This window comes from Rhinoraja longicauda, chromosome 9 (assembly GCF_053455715.1).
Source record: "Rhinoraja longicauda isolate Sanriku21f chromosome 9, sRhiLon1.1, whole genome shotgun sequence".
NCBI classification, from domain to species: Eukaryota; Metazoa; Chordata; class Chondrichthyes; order Rajiformes; family Arhynchobatidae; genus Rhinoraja; species Rhinoraja longicauda.
In genome coordinates this window covers 22,361,606-22,382,077 of record NC_135961.1, presented here as the reverse complement: position 1 = coordinate 22,382,077, position 20,472 = coordinate 22,361,606, and the positions used below count along the sequence as shown (strand labels likewise).

Here is a 20,472-nt window from a genome sequence, read left to right as displayed (position 1 = left end):
TTTACGGAGTTTGTACGTTCTCCCCGTGACCGCACGGGTTTTCTCCGAGAACTTCGGTTTCCTCCCACGCTCCAAAGACATACAGGTACGTAGGTTAATTGGCTTGGTAGAAGTGTAAATTGTCCTTAGTGTGTGTAGAAGAGTGTTAATGTGTGGGGATGGCTGGTCGGTGTGGCCTCGGTGGGCCGAAAGGCCTGTTTCCACGCTGTATCTCTAAACTAAACAACTTAACAAAACGATGACTATTTTGATTGCTTCACAATATGATATAATTGAATGTTAACGAAAAGACTAGTTAAATACTTATAGAAACAAGGAACTGCAAATGCTAGTTTACAAAAGACAGAGTGCTGAAGTAGCTCAGCGGGTCAGGCAGCATCTCAGGAGAACATGGATAGGTGATGTTTTGGGTTGGGGACCTTCATCAGACCGATTATGGGGAAGGGGGGCTGACAGGTAATAGGCTGGCTCAGGTAAGGAAGATTATTTGGTAGGCACTTGGTTGGACAAAGGCAAGAGATGAAAAGACAGAAGTTTAAAGAGTGAGACAAAAAGATTGAAGAGTTGTGAACTGTGAAGCATGGAATGCAGGCAGAAAGAGAAGTGCAGGGGAAGGGCAGAAATAGGTGCAAATCCAGGTGGGCCAGAGGAGAGAGAAAAATGAGGAGGAAGAGGTTATATGGGGGAAAAAGGAAGAGGGTTGGATTATGCAGTTACCTAAAATTGGAGAATTCAATATTCACACCATTGGGTTGTAAACTACCTATGAGGTGTTGTTCTTCCAGTTTGCTTGTGATCTCACTCTGACAATGGAGGAGGCCCTGGATAGAAAAGTCAGTGTGGGAATGGGAGGCGGAATTTAAATGGTTAGCATCTGGGAGCTCCAGGCCTTGGTGGACCAATTGTAAGTGTTCAGCGAAAAGGTCGTCGAGTCAATGGTTGGTCTTGCCAATGTACAGGAGGCAACATTGGGAATACCGGATGCAGTAAACGAGGTGCACGTGAACCTCAGTCTCACCTGAAGTCCGTGGATGGAAATGAGGGAGGAGGTATAAGTACAGGTGTTACATAGAAAATAGCTGTAGTAGGCCATTCGGCCTTTCGATCCAGCACTGCCATTCAATATGATCATGGCTGATCATCCAAAATCAGTACCCCGTTCCCGCTTTCTCCCCATATCCCTTGATTCCATTAGCCCAAAGAGCTATATCTAACTCTCTCTTGAATGCATCCAGTGAATTGGCCTCCACTGCCTTCTGTGGCAAAGATTTCCACAGATTCACAACTCTGGGTGAACAAGTTTTTCCTCATCTCAGTCCTAAATGGCCTACCCCTTATTCTTAAACTGTGACCCCTGGTTCTGGACATCAGGAACATTTTTCCTGCATCTAACCTGTCCAATCCCTTAAGAATTGTATATGTTTCTATAAGATCCTGCAGTTGCAGAGGAAAGTCCCTGGGGTGGGGGTGGTTTAAGTGGGAAGAGATGAGTGAAGCAAGGAGTTGGGGAAGGAGCGGTCTCTGCAGAGGCAGAAAGGACTGGGGAGATGTGATTGGAGGTGATAAAAATGAACGTGGATGTGTTGGACGAGGAGGCTGGTGGGGTGAAAGGTGAGGGTGAGCACCGAGGATTCTAGGACATCCCCTCCTTTACCCATTCCCCTCCTCTCCTGTGTCAAACGTGGACTCGCACCTATTTCTTTCTTTCCCCCCCCCCCCAATTCCGTCCTCCAGCTTCACAATTAGCAACTTTTCAATCCTTTGGTCACACACCTTGTTTTTTCATCTCTGGCATTTGTGCAACCAGCTACCTATCAAATAATCCTCCTCACCCGTGCCAGCCTATTACTTGCCAGGCTTTGTCCTGCCCCTCCCTTCCAGCTTTCTTATCCCCTCCCCCGCCCCATAATCAGTATGAAGAAACATCGCTTATCCATGTTCTCTGGGGATACTGCCTGACTCACTGAGCTACTCCAGCACTCTGTGTCCTAGATAAATACTTAACAGCTGAGCAGCCATGCTCAATATTGCACAAACAAAACGCACAGGAGGCTATCCAGGTTTTTATAAATAAAGATTTGCGCTTAAACAGTGCACTTAAACGAATCCAGTCTGAGACGTGTCAATACTTCATAGATGCTACCATCGAATTTAACTTCTGCAAGTAAATGCAGAAGCCCATCTGCACTTGTTTTGGTATAATTGATTGAAAGATTAAGCTAAGTCACACCTGAATGAACGCCCTTCTGTTTCAAATAGTGACAAGGAATGTTTAATGTGCCTTAAACACATTGATGGGTAACCGATTAACATCTCAGCCCCAATATCAGCCCCTGGACAATGTAGCACCTCTTCAACTTGGATTTGTACGAAGCCCTTCTTTGAAACTTACAAATTGAATCTTCTCGCTCAAAATACTGTGAATCAGACCTATACTACAGAATCATATTAAAATCTTGTACTTTCATACATTTCCTATCTACCTTCAATTCTACTGCCCTAAAAACTGTCTTAATTACCAGGCTGCTTTTAGTTAGATGCCTTTTAATGGATCATTTAAAGTTTGCGCTTTGCAGACTTTATGCCCTTGAAAGTAAACTGAATGTAGATTTGGAGACAGAACTACATTCAAATAGTATTCATTTTCTGGGAGCTTCAAGTGTCAAAAATGGCATCCATGCTACCTGTGCACACCTGGGCCACAAGCCACAATAGGTGCCATGACAAAGAAGCAATGAGCGTGTTGTTAAATGCACAACCTTCAAGGCCCATTGAATGGATCCATCCTGCAGGACTCATTCTTGCAGCCTCACTTCTCTCCCCTCTGGCCACTTACCACACTGAGGGTCCTGGCAATAGACATCAATCTTCAAGGCAGGCCCGACTCGATTAAAAGAGCAACCCATGATGTTACCAGAGAAAGCAACTGGAGACCAAGGTGGACACATTGGCTGCTGTGGATGAAGACTCAAGGTACACAGAACAGTACAGGAATAGGCCCTTTGGCCCACAATGTATGTGCTGACTATGATGCCAATTTAAGCTGCACATTTGCCTGCACATGGTCACTATCCCTCCATCCCCTGCTTGTTCACGTGTTTGTCTAAATGCCAATCATTATTATTATGTCTAATGCCTATTAAACATTATTATCATCATATCTGCTTCAACTACAACCCATGCAGCACATTCCAGGGACCGAGCACTGTCTGGGTTTAAGAAACACTTGAAAGTTTGGACCTAATCCCCTCCTTTGCCCTCCCAAGGCCCAGCCCAGCATAAGCACCTGACTGGATATCAGAGGCCCAGAGACAGGATACCCAGAGACCAAAGACCCAAGGCAGGTTGGTCAAGGTTCAATCTTCTGGGCCCAAATTCAGAGGTTCAAAACATGTTTTTCCCGTAACCTGCGTGGGTTTTCTCTGAGATCTTCAGTTTTCTCCCACACTCCAAAGACATACAGGTTTGTAGGTAAAATTGGCTTGGTAAATGTAAATATTGTCCCTAGTGGGTGCAGGATAGTGTTCATGTGCGTGGATCGCTTGTCGGTGTGGACTCGTTGGGCCGAAAGGGCCTGTTTCCACGCTGTACCTCTAAACTAAACTAAAGGTGCCAATCCAGTTCTGAATCCAGGTATACTACACTGATGGCCATGTACCTGTCACTGCAAAACTGGTACAAAATGGCAGATCCAGGACTGTCACTGTGTAACACGAGAGTACATTATTAGAGGGCAGAGTTCCATCATTGTGTAAAACAGGTGGTGGAAAGGGACACTATGAAGGTAGTGCGAAGCATGGCTACAACATGTGGAGCAGCAAGAAAGAAAGAGGAGAAAAATGCTATGCATCTTTACACATGACAAACTATTATCTGGTTTTGCATACTAATTTAAAATGTTTTGCATGTGTGGTCCCCAGAAATATTTTTAACTCTGGCCTTCACCCTATTTTAGTTGGGCACCACTGGCATTGGTCACTGACCACCCACAAGAAAGATGTGCTGCAGGCAGATCAGGCATCAATTTGTTGCCAGTGCTCACATTTTGTTTAACATTCCAACTAACACCCCCTCAAATACAAGCAACTGATCCTACAAACAGCAGAAGTTAATTTTTTTGCAGGTCCTTGTGTTTTTGAACTTTCCTTCTCCAATGGGTGTACGGCTGTTGATTTTCTGCGCGGGAAACCATTGGGTTTCATCCAATTACCTTGCATGATAAAGATCCTGATCCAGAGACGACACTGCACTCAGCACTCTCTCAGCGTGGGCAGTGCCAGTCCAGGCTGACTGGCAAACATGGAGCTGTGGGTGGTGTGGACAAACGCCTTCTCCCCGAGCCAGAACACCAGTTATGCACTTCACAAAGGAGTTGTCTTTTGTGGCAGCTGGCACACCTGCCCTCACACCTCCCCTTCAAATGTATTGCTGCTGTATGATGTTGTAAACAACCTTGTTCTGCAACACGAGAGAGAGTATTGTACGAATCGTTTGAGTAGAGTGTTTATCTTAATTGAATTGTTGGCAATGTGTGCAAGTTGTGAAATAATAGAGCAGATCTTGCAGATGTGTCTGCTGGTGCACTAAAAGCAGGCAAAGATTAGAAATGATTCCTGACTGATAGAGGATATTTGCAGGCAAGTGATTAAGTTGTGATGAATTGACCTCCGCCTGCATCCAAGTCCCAGTCCTCAGGGCTAGACTTTCGGCATTGTTCCATAACTAACTGTCTCCACTATTTTCCAACAGTGCGAGGGGTGCCAGGAGCCTCCCTGTGGACACTGGCCTTCACATTTCATCAAACTTTGAAGTATAGAGCCTAAAAATCATAGTGGCTGCTCTCTTCTGAGCTTCACATTTTTCCATGTGGAGTTCAGTTGCAAGTCTGCCATTTCTCCAAGCACAACGCACCCACTGCATTAAACAGCACAATGAACTGCATTAAACAGGCAACCTTTGATTAGTGCCAACTAAAACATTTTCCTGCGCTGATTGAATAAACTAAGGCAATGACTATTGCAAGTAACCATGACTGGACTAACAATCAGGTAAATCAGCAAGAAGCACGATGATGTTTCTCCAGCAGGCCAGGACAACTTCTCACTGCTGCCAGATATCAGGAATCTATTAACAGGCACAAATGGAGTTGCAATATTGAATCAAACCCCAGATTTGCTGAACATGGTTCTGGCGAACCAAAAGCACCCTCAAAGTGTCATCATGCCCGAGGATTTCTCTCCAGGTCATTTTGAGCTCCAGCAAATCCATTCCTGTCTGGTCAAATCTCAAAGAATTGCTGGCACATAGAGCAATTCCCTGGTGCCGTATTAGTGGGGTTTGCATATTCGCCGTGAGACCATGTTTATTTTCGCCTCAGTGTTCTAGTTTTCTCCCACAACCCAACAATATGCTGGTTGTTCATTTTACAGTATGTAATTAACCTACCCAAGTGTAGCTGGGTAATGGGAGAAGGTGAGGGAGGGAAATGTTAATGGGCATTACAAGAACAAATTGGTCACAAGGAATTAAATGTAAGATTGATGGGATTGCTGAAAGCAGGCAAGACTCTATAAACTGATTAATCTATATGGCAAGGAAATATAAAAGGTTATCTTAATTTCTTGCACAAAGTGCTGGAGTAACTCAGTGGGTCAAGCAGCATCTCTGGGCCAGGCCCGACTTTACTCCAGCATTTTGTCTCTTTTTATAAACCAGCACCTGTAGTTCCTTGTTTCTATGCCTCTCTTTATTTCTTGCATGTTTCACTCCATCCTCATACAAGAGTTTTAAAATAATTGCATCAATATTTAACATTAATCTGTTAACAATGAGAGATTGATGCATGCATAATTAAGGAAACCTGACATACTATTTATTCAATCAATAAATGAGGCTCAATAAATGATAAATTCTCCATCACCTTGAGCAATCATTCAGGTGACATCTAGTGGTAAATGCACAGAAAAATTGAGCAATACCCATCGTACCCCAAGCGTAATAATCTGGAAATAATTATTTTACTTCTGCCTCCCTTGGAAATTAAAAAAAAATCTTAATAGCAATATGGTGTCATGTTAGGATGTTGTACAGCTTCAACGATTTGATTCTATTAACATAAAGGAACTGAATTTTTAAAGCAGCTATAATGTGCATTTACTAATATTGATCTGATGGCAAATTTCTAAGCACTATTTTCATATCTTCTATTTAACAATCATAAAAATAGTGGACCAATTGGTCACTTAAGCCCATTCAGCATGGCTGATCTATCTTACACTACTTTGCAGCCAAACCTATACCCCTCATTTTGATTCAAGAGTCAAAAGAGTTTAATCATCATATGCACCAAGAATGGAACAATGACATCCTTACCAGCTGCAGGATTATAGGCACAATAACTAAACAATACAATAATCAAGTGACCAACTCACCACAAACTAGCTGGGCATTCATTTATTGCACAATTCTTTATTTGCTAGAAAAATATCCATTTGACTTGCTGCACAAACCTTATTAACTAAGCCAGTTTATCTCAGCATGATCTCCAAACTGTACACTCTTTAGACTTTAGAGATACAGTGTGGAAACAGGTCCTTCATCCCACCGAGTCCACACCAACTAGCGATCACCCCGTACATTAACCTACGCACACTAGGGACAATTTTACAACTTCCCAAAGCCAATTAACCTACAAACTTGTACGTCTTTGGAGTGTGGGTGGAAACCAGAGCACCCGGACAAAACACACATGGTCACAGGGAGAATGTACAAACTCCATGCAGACAGCTCCTGTAGTCAGGATCGAACCCAGGTTTCTGGCAACAACTCTACATTGCGTCATCAGAAATGCTGAACCCAACCAAAGAAAATCAAACTGATGAGGCATAACATTTGCCAAATAATCACAGAATGCCTTAACCGAACAATGTTAAGGTCATATATCTTCCCTGGAATAACACTGTCAAACATCAGACAATCTTGGCCAGCCTTGCAGATAGTTTGCCAAAGGAGAGCAGTCATTCTGTGCACAATCAAATTACAGGAGCCCAACATCTGTAGCAAAGCAGGAATTTACTCACAAATCACAGTGGTAGCATTCAAAAGGGAGTGACTTCATTGCCCGCAGGGCTATCTCTGATGTCTTTTGGAAGTCATTGGTGGCGAGTTACCCTGTTTGCCTCCCCAAAACATAACCAATTTCCTCAGCAAGCTTGTCAAGGCTGGATATTTAAAATCAATCTTGACGTGGTTGTATCAGTAGCAGGATGTATGCAAGCTAAAGGAGCTCAAACATCACATAAACCATCTCCTGCCATTTGATTCTGAACTGATACTTCATCTTTGGTTTCATTATCAACAATTACAGCTGGAGATTCTCTCAAGAGTTTTCTGGGAGAGATCTGAGAGTTCAGGGTGGCATGGCTACAAGGATTGAGAACGGATAATCAGGTGCAGCCCCGAGAGGAATGCTGTCTCAAAGGCTGAATAGCCAGACTGGGTAGGGGCTCTATGGAAAAATCGAGAGGAGAAAAATAGCGAGGGGCTAAGAATAATGGGGAGAGCAAAGCAAGAGGTTCTGGGGAACAGAGGAGGCCGAGGGTGGCAGTTAGGAGATTGTTTATAATTGTTTATAAACCATTTGTTTATAATTGCATTTGTGTCAGTGAAGGAGGGGGTGGCATGCATGCAAAGATATATACCATACATTTACATTGGGACCGTGTCTGAGAGGCAGAACCTGATTTCCAATAATCTTGGACTACTTCACCAATAGACCAAGACCTCACTCAGGCAATGTCCTGTGGTGTTGGCACAAAACTACAAGTCAAAAGGATTCCTGGTCAGGCATCCTCCGCTCCTCAGAAATGAAGTAATTGTGCCAGGCGTGACTTGGAGAATTTGGATTTTCAGTCAACTTGGGCAACTCAATGGTGTGTGTGTGTGTGAATGGGTTGAATAGATCATCTAGTAAACTCTAAACCACCAAGTATTACAGCTAACTGGTCAAAAAACAAGATAATGAAACTCAATCAGACCCAAGACTTGAGATTTGCAATTATGACTTGAAACAAATCGTGCACCTATTTGTTGTCAAGGATGGTTTCTTCACAGTTGAAGACCTCTCTGGGAACAACTTATCCATACCAAAATTTGTTCTCACTGGAGAGAATTACGATGCCCAGTTATGAAGCCCAAAGAATCCACAGTATATCAGTTCAATATGTTATTAGATTTTAATGCTGCTTGAGAGAGAAAGATTAGACTTTTTGATTAATAGAACATTAGAATATAAATTAAGGAAGCTAATGCTAAGCATTAGGAAAAGTTAACTAGGCCTCAGCTCAAATATTTTGTCGGATTCAGACCTCTGCGCTCTTGGATGCTATGCAAACGTTGGATGGTACAGGGGAGATTACTGTAATCATCACTGATAAGTGCCCTCAGAAAAGTAAAGTTAAAGTTGGGGTTTTCCTTAGCAAGTCAAGATGCAAATTAGAGGAATTCATAATTATGCATGGTTTTGATAGAGTAAATAATGAAAAAATTGCTTTCAGTTTCACAGGGATCGGTAACCAAGGGACTCAAATTTGAAATAATTGCCAAAAACACTGGAGCAAGGTGAGGCACATTATTTTAAATAGAGCAGCTTTGATTTGGAATGAATTGCCTTAAAGGGTAATAGATGTTAATTGAATTGTAATGCGCAAAAGAGAAATAGATTAGCATTTGAAGGGAAATAAAACAATTACAGGGAGACTGTGGGAAAGAACAGGAAAGTGGGATTAATTGGTAGTTCTATCACACAGCTGTCAGCTGCAGAAATGATGACAGGCCAAACATTTTCTTTCCATGTTATGCCATTCAAATATTCTAACACAATCTGTGCCAAAAGATTAGTAGAACCTTACGAGAACCCACTCTAATTCAATGATATGTTTGAACTAGAACTAAATTTTAATGGTTGCTTCAACCAACCTAGAAATCCAGTATATAACGAATGCACTCTTGGGTACCTCTGCAATTTATAATATTAACATAAGATCATAGACTTTTTCAATGTGCTCAGCCATTCAATAAGATCACCAATTCTATACTCATTCATGTCCCTGCCCAATCTCCATATCCCTTGGTTTCCTTAATATCCATAATACAATCACAATTGTGAATGACTGCTGTCCTCTGGGGGTAGAAAATCAAAGATTTACAACTGCAAATGTCTCTGCTGGTGAAATATAAATGGCTGAATCCTCCCCTATCTCTTCTCATGATTGCTTCAGCCTGAAGAAACAAATCTCAACATCCACCCTTTAAGAATATTACACATTTCAGAGATTGGCTTATCCTCAGCTCTGCAAGCCAATCTCACTCAATTGTTGCTCGTAGGGCAATCTTCTTATCCTAGAAATCAATCAAGTGAGTCTATGCTGCAATCCCAGTATAATCTGATTGAAATATGAAGGCAGAACCAAGCACAGTGTTCCAAATAGTTACCAAGCCCTCCCCACATTTTGGCAGGGTTATGTAAACATGAATTGTTTGTAACATGGACAGTTGCCAAGCTGGAAATGTAGCTGCAAACAGAGCACCCAGGTGGCAGAAGATGCCTGCAGTAACTGCCAAATCTATCACGCTGGTCTCCCAAACTCTTGATCGTCACCCATCCTTTTTCTCCAGAGACGCTGCCTGACTCACTGAATTACTCCAGTACTTCATGTCTATTCTTGATCTTATATACTGGCTGTAGATAACACGGGGAGGATCCTATCCAATTGCAGAAAAGGTTCCCTCCTTCTGTATTCCAAACTACTTTGCAATAAAATGCAACATGCTTGTATCCTTCCTAATTACTTGCCGAACCTGCATCTTTTCCGAGTAGTATACCAATGTCCCCCTGCAAGTTAACATTTATTGTTTCTAAAGTATGAATAACCATTCTTTTTCTGTCTTTCTATGGACAGTCAATACATCAAGTTTTCTCAAAATTAAACTCCATCTCACCCACTCACTTAATTGGTCAGTAATCACCCAAAGTGTATTAACATCCTCCTCAGGGCTCACTTTCCAACCAATATTGGATGCACCAATTAAATCATTAATAGAGATTGGAAATGGCCAAGGGTCAAGCACTAAGCCTTTAGCACTCCTTTAGAAACAGCCAAACATCAAAAAGACTAATTTCTTCTTGTTCATACTTTAACTACATTTTCTATACATCCATGCTATTTACTTATACTCAACCAAAAGAACATATTTTGTATATTATCATGTAAGATGCCCTTTGAAAATCCAAATTTAAAAAAAATGCTGCTATCCATTAATCTGCTACGAACACCATCTAAAATGAAGATCTTTCAAACAATTTTTCTAGTATTGAATGTTTATCAGTATTTTTTTGTAGAAAACCAAAAATAGCATTAAACACTTCAACATTGTGTGAAAGGAAAAGCAGGCATCATTTACAATAACTTTTGGATTTCTGCATTTAACCACTTGTATAAATGTAACAGTTCTAACATTTCAATTTTATATTGTACTATCATTGAATAATGATAGATTGGAAGCCTTTTTAAAAGTGCAAAATTCCATGCCTATAAGAAATAAAGGCAGAGTATCTCAGAAAAATAGATTTCTGGACATCAAGCAGCAAACTGCTGTAAAATCTACAATATCTACCCTAAAAGAGAAGGTGCTCTCCGTGACTATTGTCTCTTCATAGAAGAACTAGTCAAAGGTGTGTTTGCATGAAATACCTGGGAGGACACCATCAAACTGCAGAGACATTCGATCACAGCTATGCTATAGATGAAAGGTATAAAGGAAAAAGCAAAATAAAAATCTTAAGTATGGCTGAATGAAATAGACATATTCCTTAAAAATGGATTATTTTCCCCCATTCAAAATATACATCTCAAGGGCCTGTCCTACTTATGAGATTTTTTTAGGCGACTGCCGGCGACTGTCAAAGTCGTAGCAGATCACCAAAATTTTCTTTTACCCTACGACAATGACCACGACAATGCCGAGTCAGGACAAGATTTCACTGTCTTCGGAAACATCGTGAAATTCCCACGCTGTCAATGCTTCTCCGGTGTCCTAATTTTCACTGAAATCACTGACAAGTCACTGACATCACATGATGCAAGTTGCATCATGTCCTAGAATCAATAACACATTCCATAATTGAGCATCTTTAAAGTTAATGTGCCTAAGGCACAGTCACACAACATGAAAACAGGCCCTTCGGCCCACCTTTCCATGCTGACCGAGATGCCCATCGACACAGGTCCTATCTGCCTGCATTTGGTCCATATCCCTGTAACCCTTTCCTATCTATGTTCCTGTCCAAATGTATTTTAAATGTTGTTGCAATACCTGTCTCACCAACCTTCTCTGGCAGCTCGTTCCATAAACCCACCACCCTCTGTTGCCCCTCAGATAGCTATTAGATATTTTCTCTCGTGATTCCCCTACTCTGGGTTAAGGACTCTGTGCATTCACCCTATCTATTCCCATCATAATTTTATACACCTCTTTTATAGACCGCCTCCTGCATTTAAAGGAATAAAGTTCTAGCCTGCTCAACTTCTCCCTACAGCTCAGGCCCTCGAGTCCTGGCAACATCCTCATAAATCTCCTCTGCATTCTTTCCAACCTTATAATGTACTTCCTAGAGCAGGGTGATCAAAACCGAAGACAATATTCCAAATGCAGCCTCACCAACGTAACATAATGTCTCAACTTCTATACCCAATACCCTGACAGAAGGCCAATGTACTTAAAGTCTTCTTGACCACCTATCTACCCTTCAGAGAATAAAGATATTGATGTAGGAAATGTTATGGCAAATGATAGACAATGAATGCTGGCCTGGTCCGTGAAACCCACATTCCATAAATCAATACATTTTTATAAAAATTGCCAAGTACTTGATCAAATATTTTTAGTTTATGGTACATGGAGAGACGGACAGGTGGTTAGAAGTGAATGAGTGGATAGCAAGGTCCCAACTTAGCGAATTCCAGAGCTTGGTACTTTGGCTACTGATGATAGCTTGGCAGCTGAAAGTGCAGCTGGCAGTTGCACAGCAATTACATTTGGGGGTGAAAAAGAGGCCAAAAGTAGTTATTTTAGATGTTTTAGCAGATGCATGGTACAGCAGGAACAAAATCAGGAATAATTAGGAAAGAAATGCAGGTCACCGAACAGTGAGTTTGGTGCAGACACCAGAAACTGTCGAGGCTGGAATCATGAGCAAAAAAAGGCTGGAAGAATGCAACAGGTCTCGCAGCATCTGTGGAAATGAACAGGCAATGCTTCAGGTCAAGATCACACTCAAGAAGGGTGGCAACCCAAAATGTTGTCTGTCCATAACCTCCACCAATGCTCCCTGACCCACTGAGTTCCTCCAGCCTTTTGTTTTATGTGAGTTTTGTGCTTTCAACTCTTTTCAAACTACCAAAGAAAACATCCTTAATTTCAGTCAATTTACAGGATAAATATATATCTTGCAAATATATTTTTCACCTATCATTACATTTCTAATCTTGCGATGTGGACTCGATGAGAAGATCCAGCATTGAATAAGTTATAATGTTAGCCAGTCAATTGAAAGTTAATGATATGTGCAGGAAGATTGTTCCCGATGTTGGGGAAGTCCAGAACCAGAGGTCACAGCTTAAGGATAAGGGGGAAGTCTTTTAGGACCGAAATGAGAAAACATTTCTTCACACAGAGAGTGGTGAGTCTGTGGAATTCTCTGCCACAGAAGGTAGTTGAGGCCAGTTCATTGGCTATATTTAAGAGGGAGTTAGATGTGGCCCTTTTTGCTAAAGGGATCAGGGGGTATGGAGAGAAGGCAGGTACAGGCTACTGAGCTGGATGATCAGCCATGATCATATTGAATGGCGGTGCAGGCTCGAAGGGCCGAATGGCCTACTCCTGCACCTATTTTCTATGTTTCTATGTTTCTATGTGGTTCCAACAAATTTGTGTTTAAAATCGCTGGGATAAATGTCAGCAGAACAAATACTTACATAATATTATCCATGACAAATGACAACAAAATAAGAGTCAACTGTACAATTGAAAACTTCACTTAAATCACATATGTGTTTCACCAACAGAGGCATTTGTGAGAAAGGGCATTCGTACCACTATTCACTACAGTTGAATGTTGAAGACATTGTGTTCGAAATAGGTGCCTGTATTTGGAGACAAAAGAGATTGCAGATGCAATAATCTTGAACCTAACACAAAGTGCTGGAGGTACTCAGCAGGTCAAGCAGCATCTGAGGAGGAAGTGGACAGATGACGTCTTAGAATGTGACTCTTCTTCAGACCCTGAAGAAGGTGACCATATTTGCAAGGGAATCAACTGTCAGCAAATAAAAAGGTAAAGGTATGTAGCAATACTTCAGTTTTGGTAATTTTCTGTTTATTTTTAATTTGTTTTCATTTTGTTTCAAAGTAAACTTCACAAAATTTTGCACAAAACTTCACAAAATTCCCCATAATTATATCTATGGGGAAATTAGTTTTTTAAAATCCAAGTGCTGCCTTTAAGTTCATTTTCGCCCAATCCAACTACGTAATCAAATTAGCATTAAAGTTGAGAAAAGTAATGCTATCATTTATATATGCAGAATATAAAGTAAAACCTTTATGAATACTTACAACCAATCATCATCATAGCCACTGCAAAAATCTTCTCACCATCAGTTGTTGGAGCAATGTTACCAAATCCAATACTGGTGAGGCTGGTCATTGTGAAGTAGAGGGAAGCAATGTACACAGAGTCTTTACTTGGTCCACCTTCCCACTTGTCGGTTCCACTTGTATTAAAATGATATGGCATTCCTACAGTTTCTCCCAGTTGATATAGCCAACTATCAGTTCTGATTCTGTTTAGTTCTTCGTTGATCACTTCATAATCCCCAATGCTGTACCAGATACAAGCCAACCAATGAGCTGCCAGCCCAAATACACACACAAGAAGCACCAACACTGCTGCTCCATATTCAATATAATGGTCCAACTTTCGGGCTACTCGGCCTAAACGAAGAAGCCTCACAACTTTCAGGGAGCTGAAGAGACTGCTGATGCCCTGCAAAAATGAAATAATACATGTAACAGTACATATTCTAATTATGTCGGAACATTTTAAGTATCACAAAGACTATATACATCAGATTTATTATGTCAAACATAAATGATACCATCACAGGAGGCATCAAATGGAAGGTTAAGATGGCAGAGGAGTGAGCAGCCATGCTTGAAGGTAGGGAAGGAGACATTACATTCAAAACTCCGCTGCCCGTCTACTCACACACACCTCGATCCGTGACCATATCACCCCCGTCCTTTATAAACTCCACTGGCTCCCCATCCCCCAGAGAATCCAGTACAAAATCCTCCTCATAACCTACAAAGCCCTCCATAACCTGGCCCCATCCTACCTGACCGACCTCCTCCACAGGCACACTCCCACCTGCACCCTCCGCTCTGCCGCTGCCAATCTCCTATCCCCCCACATCCGGACTAAACTCAGATCCTGGGGGGACAGGGCTTTCTCCATCGCTGCTCCCACCCTATGGAACTCACTACCCCAAACCGTTAGAGACTCCCCCACACTCACCACATTCAAAACATCGCTGAAGTCTCACCTGTTCAGTACTGCCTTCAACCACTGAAGGTCACCTCACCTTCTGTCTCCTTTCTCTGTTCATTTATTTATTTACTTATTTATCTATTTATTCATTTCCCCTATGTTCTCAAAATCTCTGTAAAGCGTCTTTGAGTATATGAAAAGCGCTATATAAATAAAATGTATTATTATTATTATTATTATGTTTGGGAGAGGGGAAAAAGAGAGACCATCACAACAGGGATGGAGGAAACATGGGACATGATTTGAAGTGAGCAATAGAGCACTCAAATCTTCAGGAACGGGATACAAAGGGCACAAGGGGAAATTTACAGTCCAATTAAACATAGAAACATAGAAAATAGGTGCAGGAGTAGGCCATTCGGCCCTTTGAGCCAGCACCACCATTCAATATGATCATGGCTGATCATCAAAATCAGTACCCCATATCCCATATCCCCATATTTCTCCCCATATCCCTTGATTCCCTTAGCCCTAAGAGCTAAATCTAACTCTCTTGAAAACATCCAGTGAATTGTCCTCCACTGCCTTCTGTTCCACAGATTCACAACTCCCTGGGTGAAAAAGCTTTTCCTCATCTCAGTCCAAAATGGCCTACTCCTTATTCTTAAACTGTGACCCCTGGTTCTGGACTCCCCCAATATCGGGAACATTTTTCCTGCATTAACCTACAAACCTGCACATCTTTGGAATGTGGGAGTAAACCAGAGCACCCAGAGGAAACCTATTCAGCCACAAGGAGAACGTGCAAACTCCCAAGAGACAACACCCAAGGTCAGGATTGAATCCAAGTCTCTAGCGCTGTGAGGCAGCAGTTCTACCAGCTACAGTACTGCATCACTTCTTCTTAACTCTTGACCATAACACCCTTCTCCACCTATGTTTTGCCAACTGGCTTGATTGTTAATAATGAAACTTGAGTCTTTGCAATATTTTATTCTTATGCTCATTCAAATATCCTGCAACAACTTAACACTTTAGCTGATAAGTGAAAATCTAGTTGTCTGTTTGAATATGCAAATCTAAACCACGTAGTGTACTAATTTGAATATTTATTGACAGATTCAGCTGTAAAAGATATAAAACCAAGTATTACCAAAAGAGTGAAGTGGAAAGGCAATACTTGAATGAATGAGTTATGACTATTGGGTCATTATTGTGCAATAGCAAGAAAGAATGAGTCACTGCTGCTAATACAATAGATCAAGATAACTTCTAGAACTCAATTTCACTCACAATATGAGGTCCATATTATTCCCGCATTTTTGGAATAACTGAGCACTTATTTCGGGAAGTGCAGAAACTTTGTGCTACATTATATTTCATGTGTGGATAGCTATTCCTATTTTCACAGTTTTCAACAATTGAGCAATTGGCACATCTAATCAGCTTCATGAATTAATGGAAGTAATATTTTAGGAAAAAAATAAGCAACTTTTAATGCTGTCTAAAACTCCATGTTGTGTTTGTGTATGCAAACAAATAGTGAAAATTTTTAAAAATGTACAAAATATGCTAATATGACACAATGATTATATTAGAAAAGAACATGAGCATGCTGACTGTAATGTAATGATTCTATTTGATATTGAGTAAGCAAAATAAGCTTTGATATTAAGATATATCTTCATAGATATACACTTTGCCATTCTTCCTCAAATTCATTATCTGCATTGAGCAATAGGGCAGAAATACATCTATAGTTTGTACAAATATAAAATCCCAAGTAATGCAAGGGAAGCATGATAAAACTATAATCTATTATTATTTTCAATCACTTTAAAGAAGGAACATTAAACATATGTTAGAAAATACAAAGCCTACTTTAGTTAGAGCACGATGGTTCCAATTCTTTCCAGCCCAATAGACAGTTAGAAGAGGATCAAGTCAAACAAATAAAGTAGCATGCAAATGGAAAAGTAGGAAGCAAACAGAAAATAAGTTATAAAGGAGTACTTGTAACAGAAGAGTCCAAATGTCTTAAAATTATTGTAACACAAGATAAGGAGCATAATTTTTCACATGATACATCAATGCAAAGAAAAAAGTGGAATAAATCAATGCAAAGAAAAAAGTGCAATAACATAATTACTTGAACTATGCATAAATCTAATGTCCTCAGTACCAAAATATATCACCTAAATACAATTCAGTGGTAACAATTCAAACTTTCTAATAAAGGTTATTTATGTACAAGCAGCTTAGAAATGGAAAGGAATTTCCTCTTAATTCAGTAAACAACCCATTACTAATTAATGTTTTTAATGCATAACGCTTTCATGGATACAGACGATTTGAGATGTAGCAGTGAGACTTTATCAGGCTCATTGAACATAATTGAAATGGAAAACAAACCAAAATGGCATGCAACTTGGGTTTAGAGAGCTTGATAACCATTAAAGGGCCTGTCCCACTTAGGCGATTTTTTAGGCGACTGCTACAAAGTCGTAGCAGATTGCCAAAATTTTCTTTTACCCTACGACAACGACCACGACAATGCCGAGTCAGGTCGAGATTATACCGTCTTCGGAAACATCGCAAAATTCCCATGCTTCGGCGTCCTAATTTTCGCTGAAATCACTGACAAGTCGGTAATTACTTGAGAGTTTTGAAATATAACATCTTGCCCGGGTTACTTGAAAACCAAGGTAACAAGGCATAAACTGGATTGACTTCCAGTTTACTAATAGCAGTATTAAGAAATTTAATTTTAAAAGTGGTTAAATGGATTTTTGTGCAGAGTGTGGGCATTCTTTGAAAATGTACGGGAGATGCATATCTGGTTTCTTGGTTGCATATCTGGGTTGGGAGCCTACTTTAAATATAATCGCTGATGGCCATAAACATCGCGAAAATTCCCAGTCTTACCTGACCGTCAAACTGTCGCCTCCAATCTATCTGTCAAATGTCCTGACGCTAAATAAATTGGTTAAACACAAGTATTTTATGGTATCTCCAAATGACTTTACTTAATTTAATATTATGTGCTTCTAAATGCTTCTAAGAGAACCTAGCAAACCTGGGGACAGCATGCGACAGCGCCCGCAATAAGCAACGATACCTGGCGACAAGCCAGCTGTCGCCGAGAAATTTCATACCAGTTGATTTCTCAGCGACGTGCTGAGATCCACTACGATTCTTTGAAGACTCCACACGATCATGCCCACAACACTCCGGCGAACTGTTAGCGACAGCCTAGTCGCCGGCAGTCGCCTTAAAATCGCCTAAGTGGGACAGGCCCATAAAAGAACAGGACTTCAAAGATTGTCTTTTCTGGATTGCTTCTGGTGCCACAAGGTTGTGGCAAAAGGAAAATAAAGATAGATCAGATGAATGCATAGCTGAAGGGAGGGGAAGGAGCTATAACTTCCTTGATTATTGTGATAATTGGGAACAATACATACAAGATGGATTGCCCCAAGCCAGATTGAGACCAATATCCTTGCTGGGAGGATTGCTGGTGCTCTTGGGGAAGGTGTAAATTGCGTTGACTGGGAAAAAAGGGTCAGAGTAGACAATTTAGGAAGGTGCACTGAGACTTAATCAGGATCTATGAACACAATTAAATTGAAAAAGAAAACTAATCACAAGAATACAGGAAAATAGGAGCAGGAACAGGCCACCAAATCTCCCCCAAGTTGATTGGAGTAGGTTGTTTGAAGGAAAAGAATGTCAAGAAATTGGGTTGTTTTTAAAAGTGAGCTGACAAGAGCTCAGGCCATGCTGTTAGAGTGAAGGTCAAGGCATCCAAACGTAAGTAAACTTGGATGATGACGGAAATTGAGGCTTTGGTCCAGAGTAAGAAGGAGGCATGGGACAGATTTCGGCATCTGGGATCGTGTATCCCTGGAGAGGATTTGGAAACTACAGAGCAAACTAAAAAAGGAAATCAGATGGACAAAAAGGAGACAGGAGATAGATCCGGCAGATAGCATTATGGATAATCCCAAGAGATTTTATAAGTACATAGAGGGAAAAAATATAACAAGAGAGAGTGGGACCCCTCAGAAATCAAAGGGGTCAACTCTGTGTTGAACCACATGAAATGGGCAAGATCCAACAAGTATTTCTCCACTATTTCTATCGTGGAGAAAGACAGGAGTACTATGGATCATGGGGCAGTCAATAGAAGTGTCTTGAGAGCAGTCAGTATTACGGTCAAAGAGGTGCTGAAGGTCCTGACACGTACAAAGATAGACAAATTCACGTACGAAGATAGGATTTATTCCTGGGAATAATGCAGAAGTTGCAGGATTAATTCATCCCAAAGAGGAGGAAAGATTCTAAGGGGAGTAAGAGGCACTTGTGGCTGACAAGCGAAGTCAAGGAAAGCATAACAATAAAAGAGAAGTATAACATAGCAAAGAAGAGCGGGAAGCCAGAGGATTGGGACTCTTTTAAAGAGCAACAGAAGATAACTAAAAAGGCAATACGGGGAGAAAAGATGAGGTAAGAAGGTAATGTAGGAAATAACTGCAGATGCTGGTACAAATCGAAGGTATCACAAAATGCTGGAGTAACTCAGCAGGTCAGGCAGCATCTAGGAGAGAGGGAATGATCACGTTTCGGGTCGAGACCCTTCTTCAGACGGGTCTTCAGATAGGTATGAAGGTAAGCTAGCCAATAATATAAAGGAGGATAGTAAAAGCTTCTTTAGGTATGTGAAGAGGAAAAAAATAGTTAAGGCAAATGTGGGTCCCTTGAAGACAGAAGCAGGTGAATTTATTATGGGGAACAAGGAAATGGCAGACGAGTTGAACCGGTACTTTGGATCTGTCTTCACTAAGGAAGATACAAACAATCTCCCAGATGTTCTAGTGGCCAGAGATCCTAGGGTGACGGAGGAACTGAAGGAAATTCACATTAGGCAGGAAATGGTGTTGGGTAGACTGATGGGACTGAAGGCTGATAAATCCCCTGGTCCTGATGGTCTGCATCCCAGGGAACTCAAGGAGGTGGCTCTAGAAATCGGGGACGCATTGGTGATCATTTTCCAATGTTCTATAGATTCAGGATCAGTTCCTGTGGATTGGAGGGTAGCGAATGTTATCCCACTTTTTAAGAAAGGAGGGAGAAAGAAAACAGGAAATTATAGACCAGTTAGTCTGACATCAGTGGTGGGGAAGATGCTGGAGTCAATTATAAAAGATGAAGTTGCGGAGCATTTGGATAGCAGTAACAGGATCGTTCCGAGTCAGCATGGATTTACGATGGGGAAATCATGCTTGACTAATCTTCTGGGATTTTTTGAGGATATAACTAGGAAAATGGACAGGGGAAAGCCGGTGGATGTAGTGTACCTTGACTTTCAGAAAGTCTCCGACAAAGTCCCACATAGGAGATTAGTGGGCAAAATTAGAGCACATGGTATTGAGGGTAGGGTACTGACATGGATAGAAAATTGGTTCTTGGTTCTTGGTCCTCCAAAATATTCCAAATGGAATTTAAACTGGAGGTGGTGGAGTATGAACTTAAGCAAGAAGGGCTTCTTGGAGAAGAGCTGCCTTAAATTTAGTAGCGTCTGGTTCAATAACTATAGTAGGGTGAAGACTATTCCATTCTTTAATTGTGCGAGGGAAGAATGAATTGCTATACACATCTGTCTTGATAGCTGGTATCTCAAATTGAATCAAATGCCCTCGTCAACTCCTGATAGGTTTGGGTTTGGTGTAGATGTGGTCATCTATGTCGAGTTGACCATTTAACATTTTGTAAAAACAGGTGAAATGGTGGGCTTTACGTCTGTCTTGGAGAGTGTTCCATCCCAATAAATTTAGGCAGACAGAAAGCAAAGAGTGGGGATAAAT

General features: G+C 41.0%; 1 protein-coding gene across 2 annotated transcripts in view; it reads right to left on the bottom strand.

Moving 5' to 3' along the window:
- kcnh1a (potassium voltage-gated channel, subfamily H (eag-related), member 1a) overlaps window positions 1-20,472 on the bottom strand; it is a 187,909-nt gene that overhangs the window by 115,039 nt on the left and 52,398 nt on the right. For both annotated transcript variants that reach the window (XR_013547626.1, XM_078404941.1), the window contains exon 7: window positions 13,675-14,104. Coding sequence is in view for 1 of the 2 variants with exons in the window: in XM_078404941.1 (XP_078261067.1) it covers window positions 13,675-14,104 (430 nt within the window). In the remaining variant the exon portion in view is untranslated. The remainder of the gene's footprint in view (window positions 1-13,674; window positions 14,105-20,472) is intronic.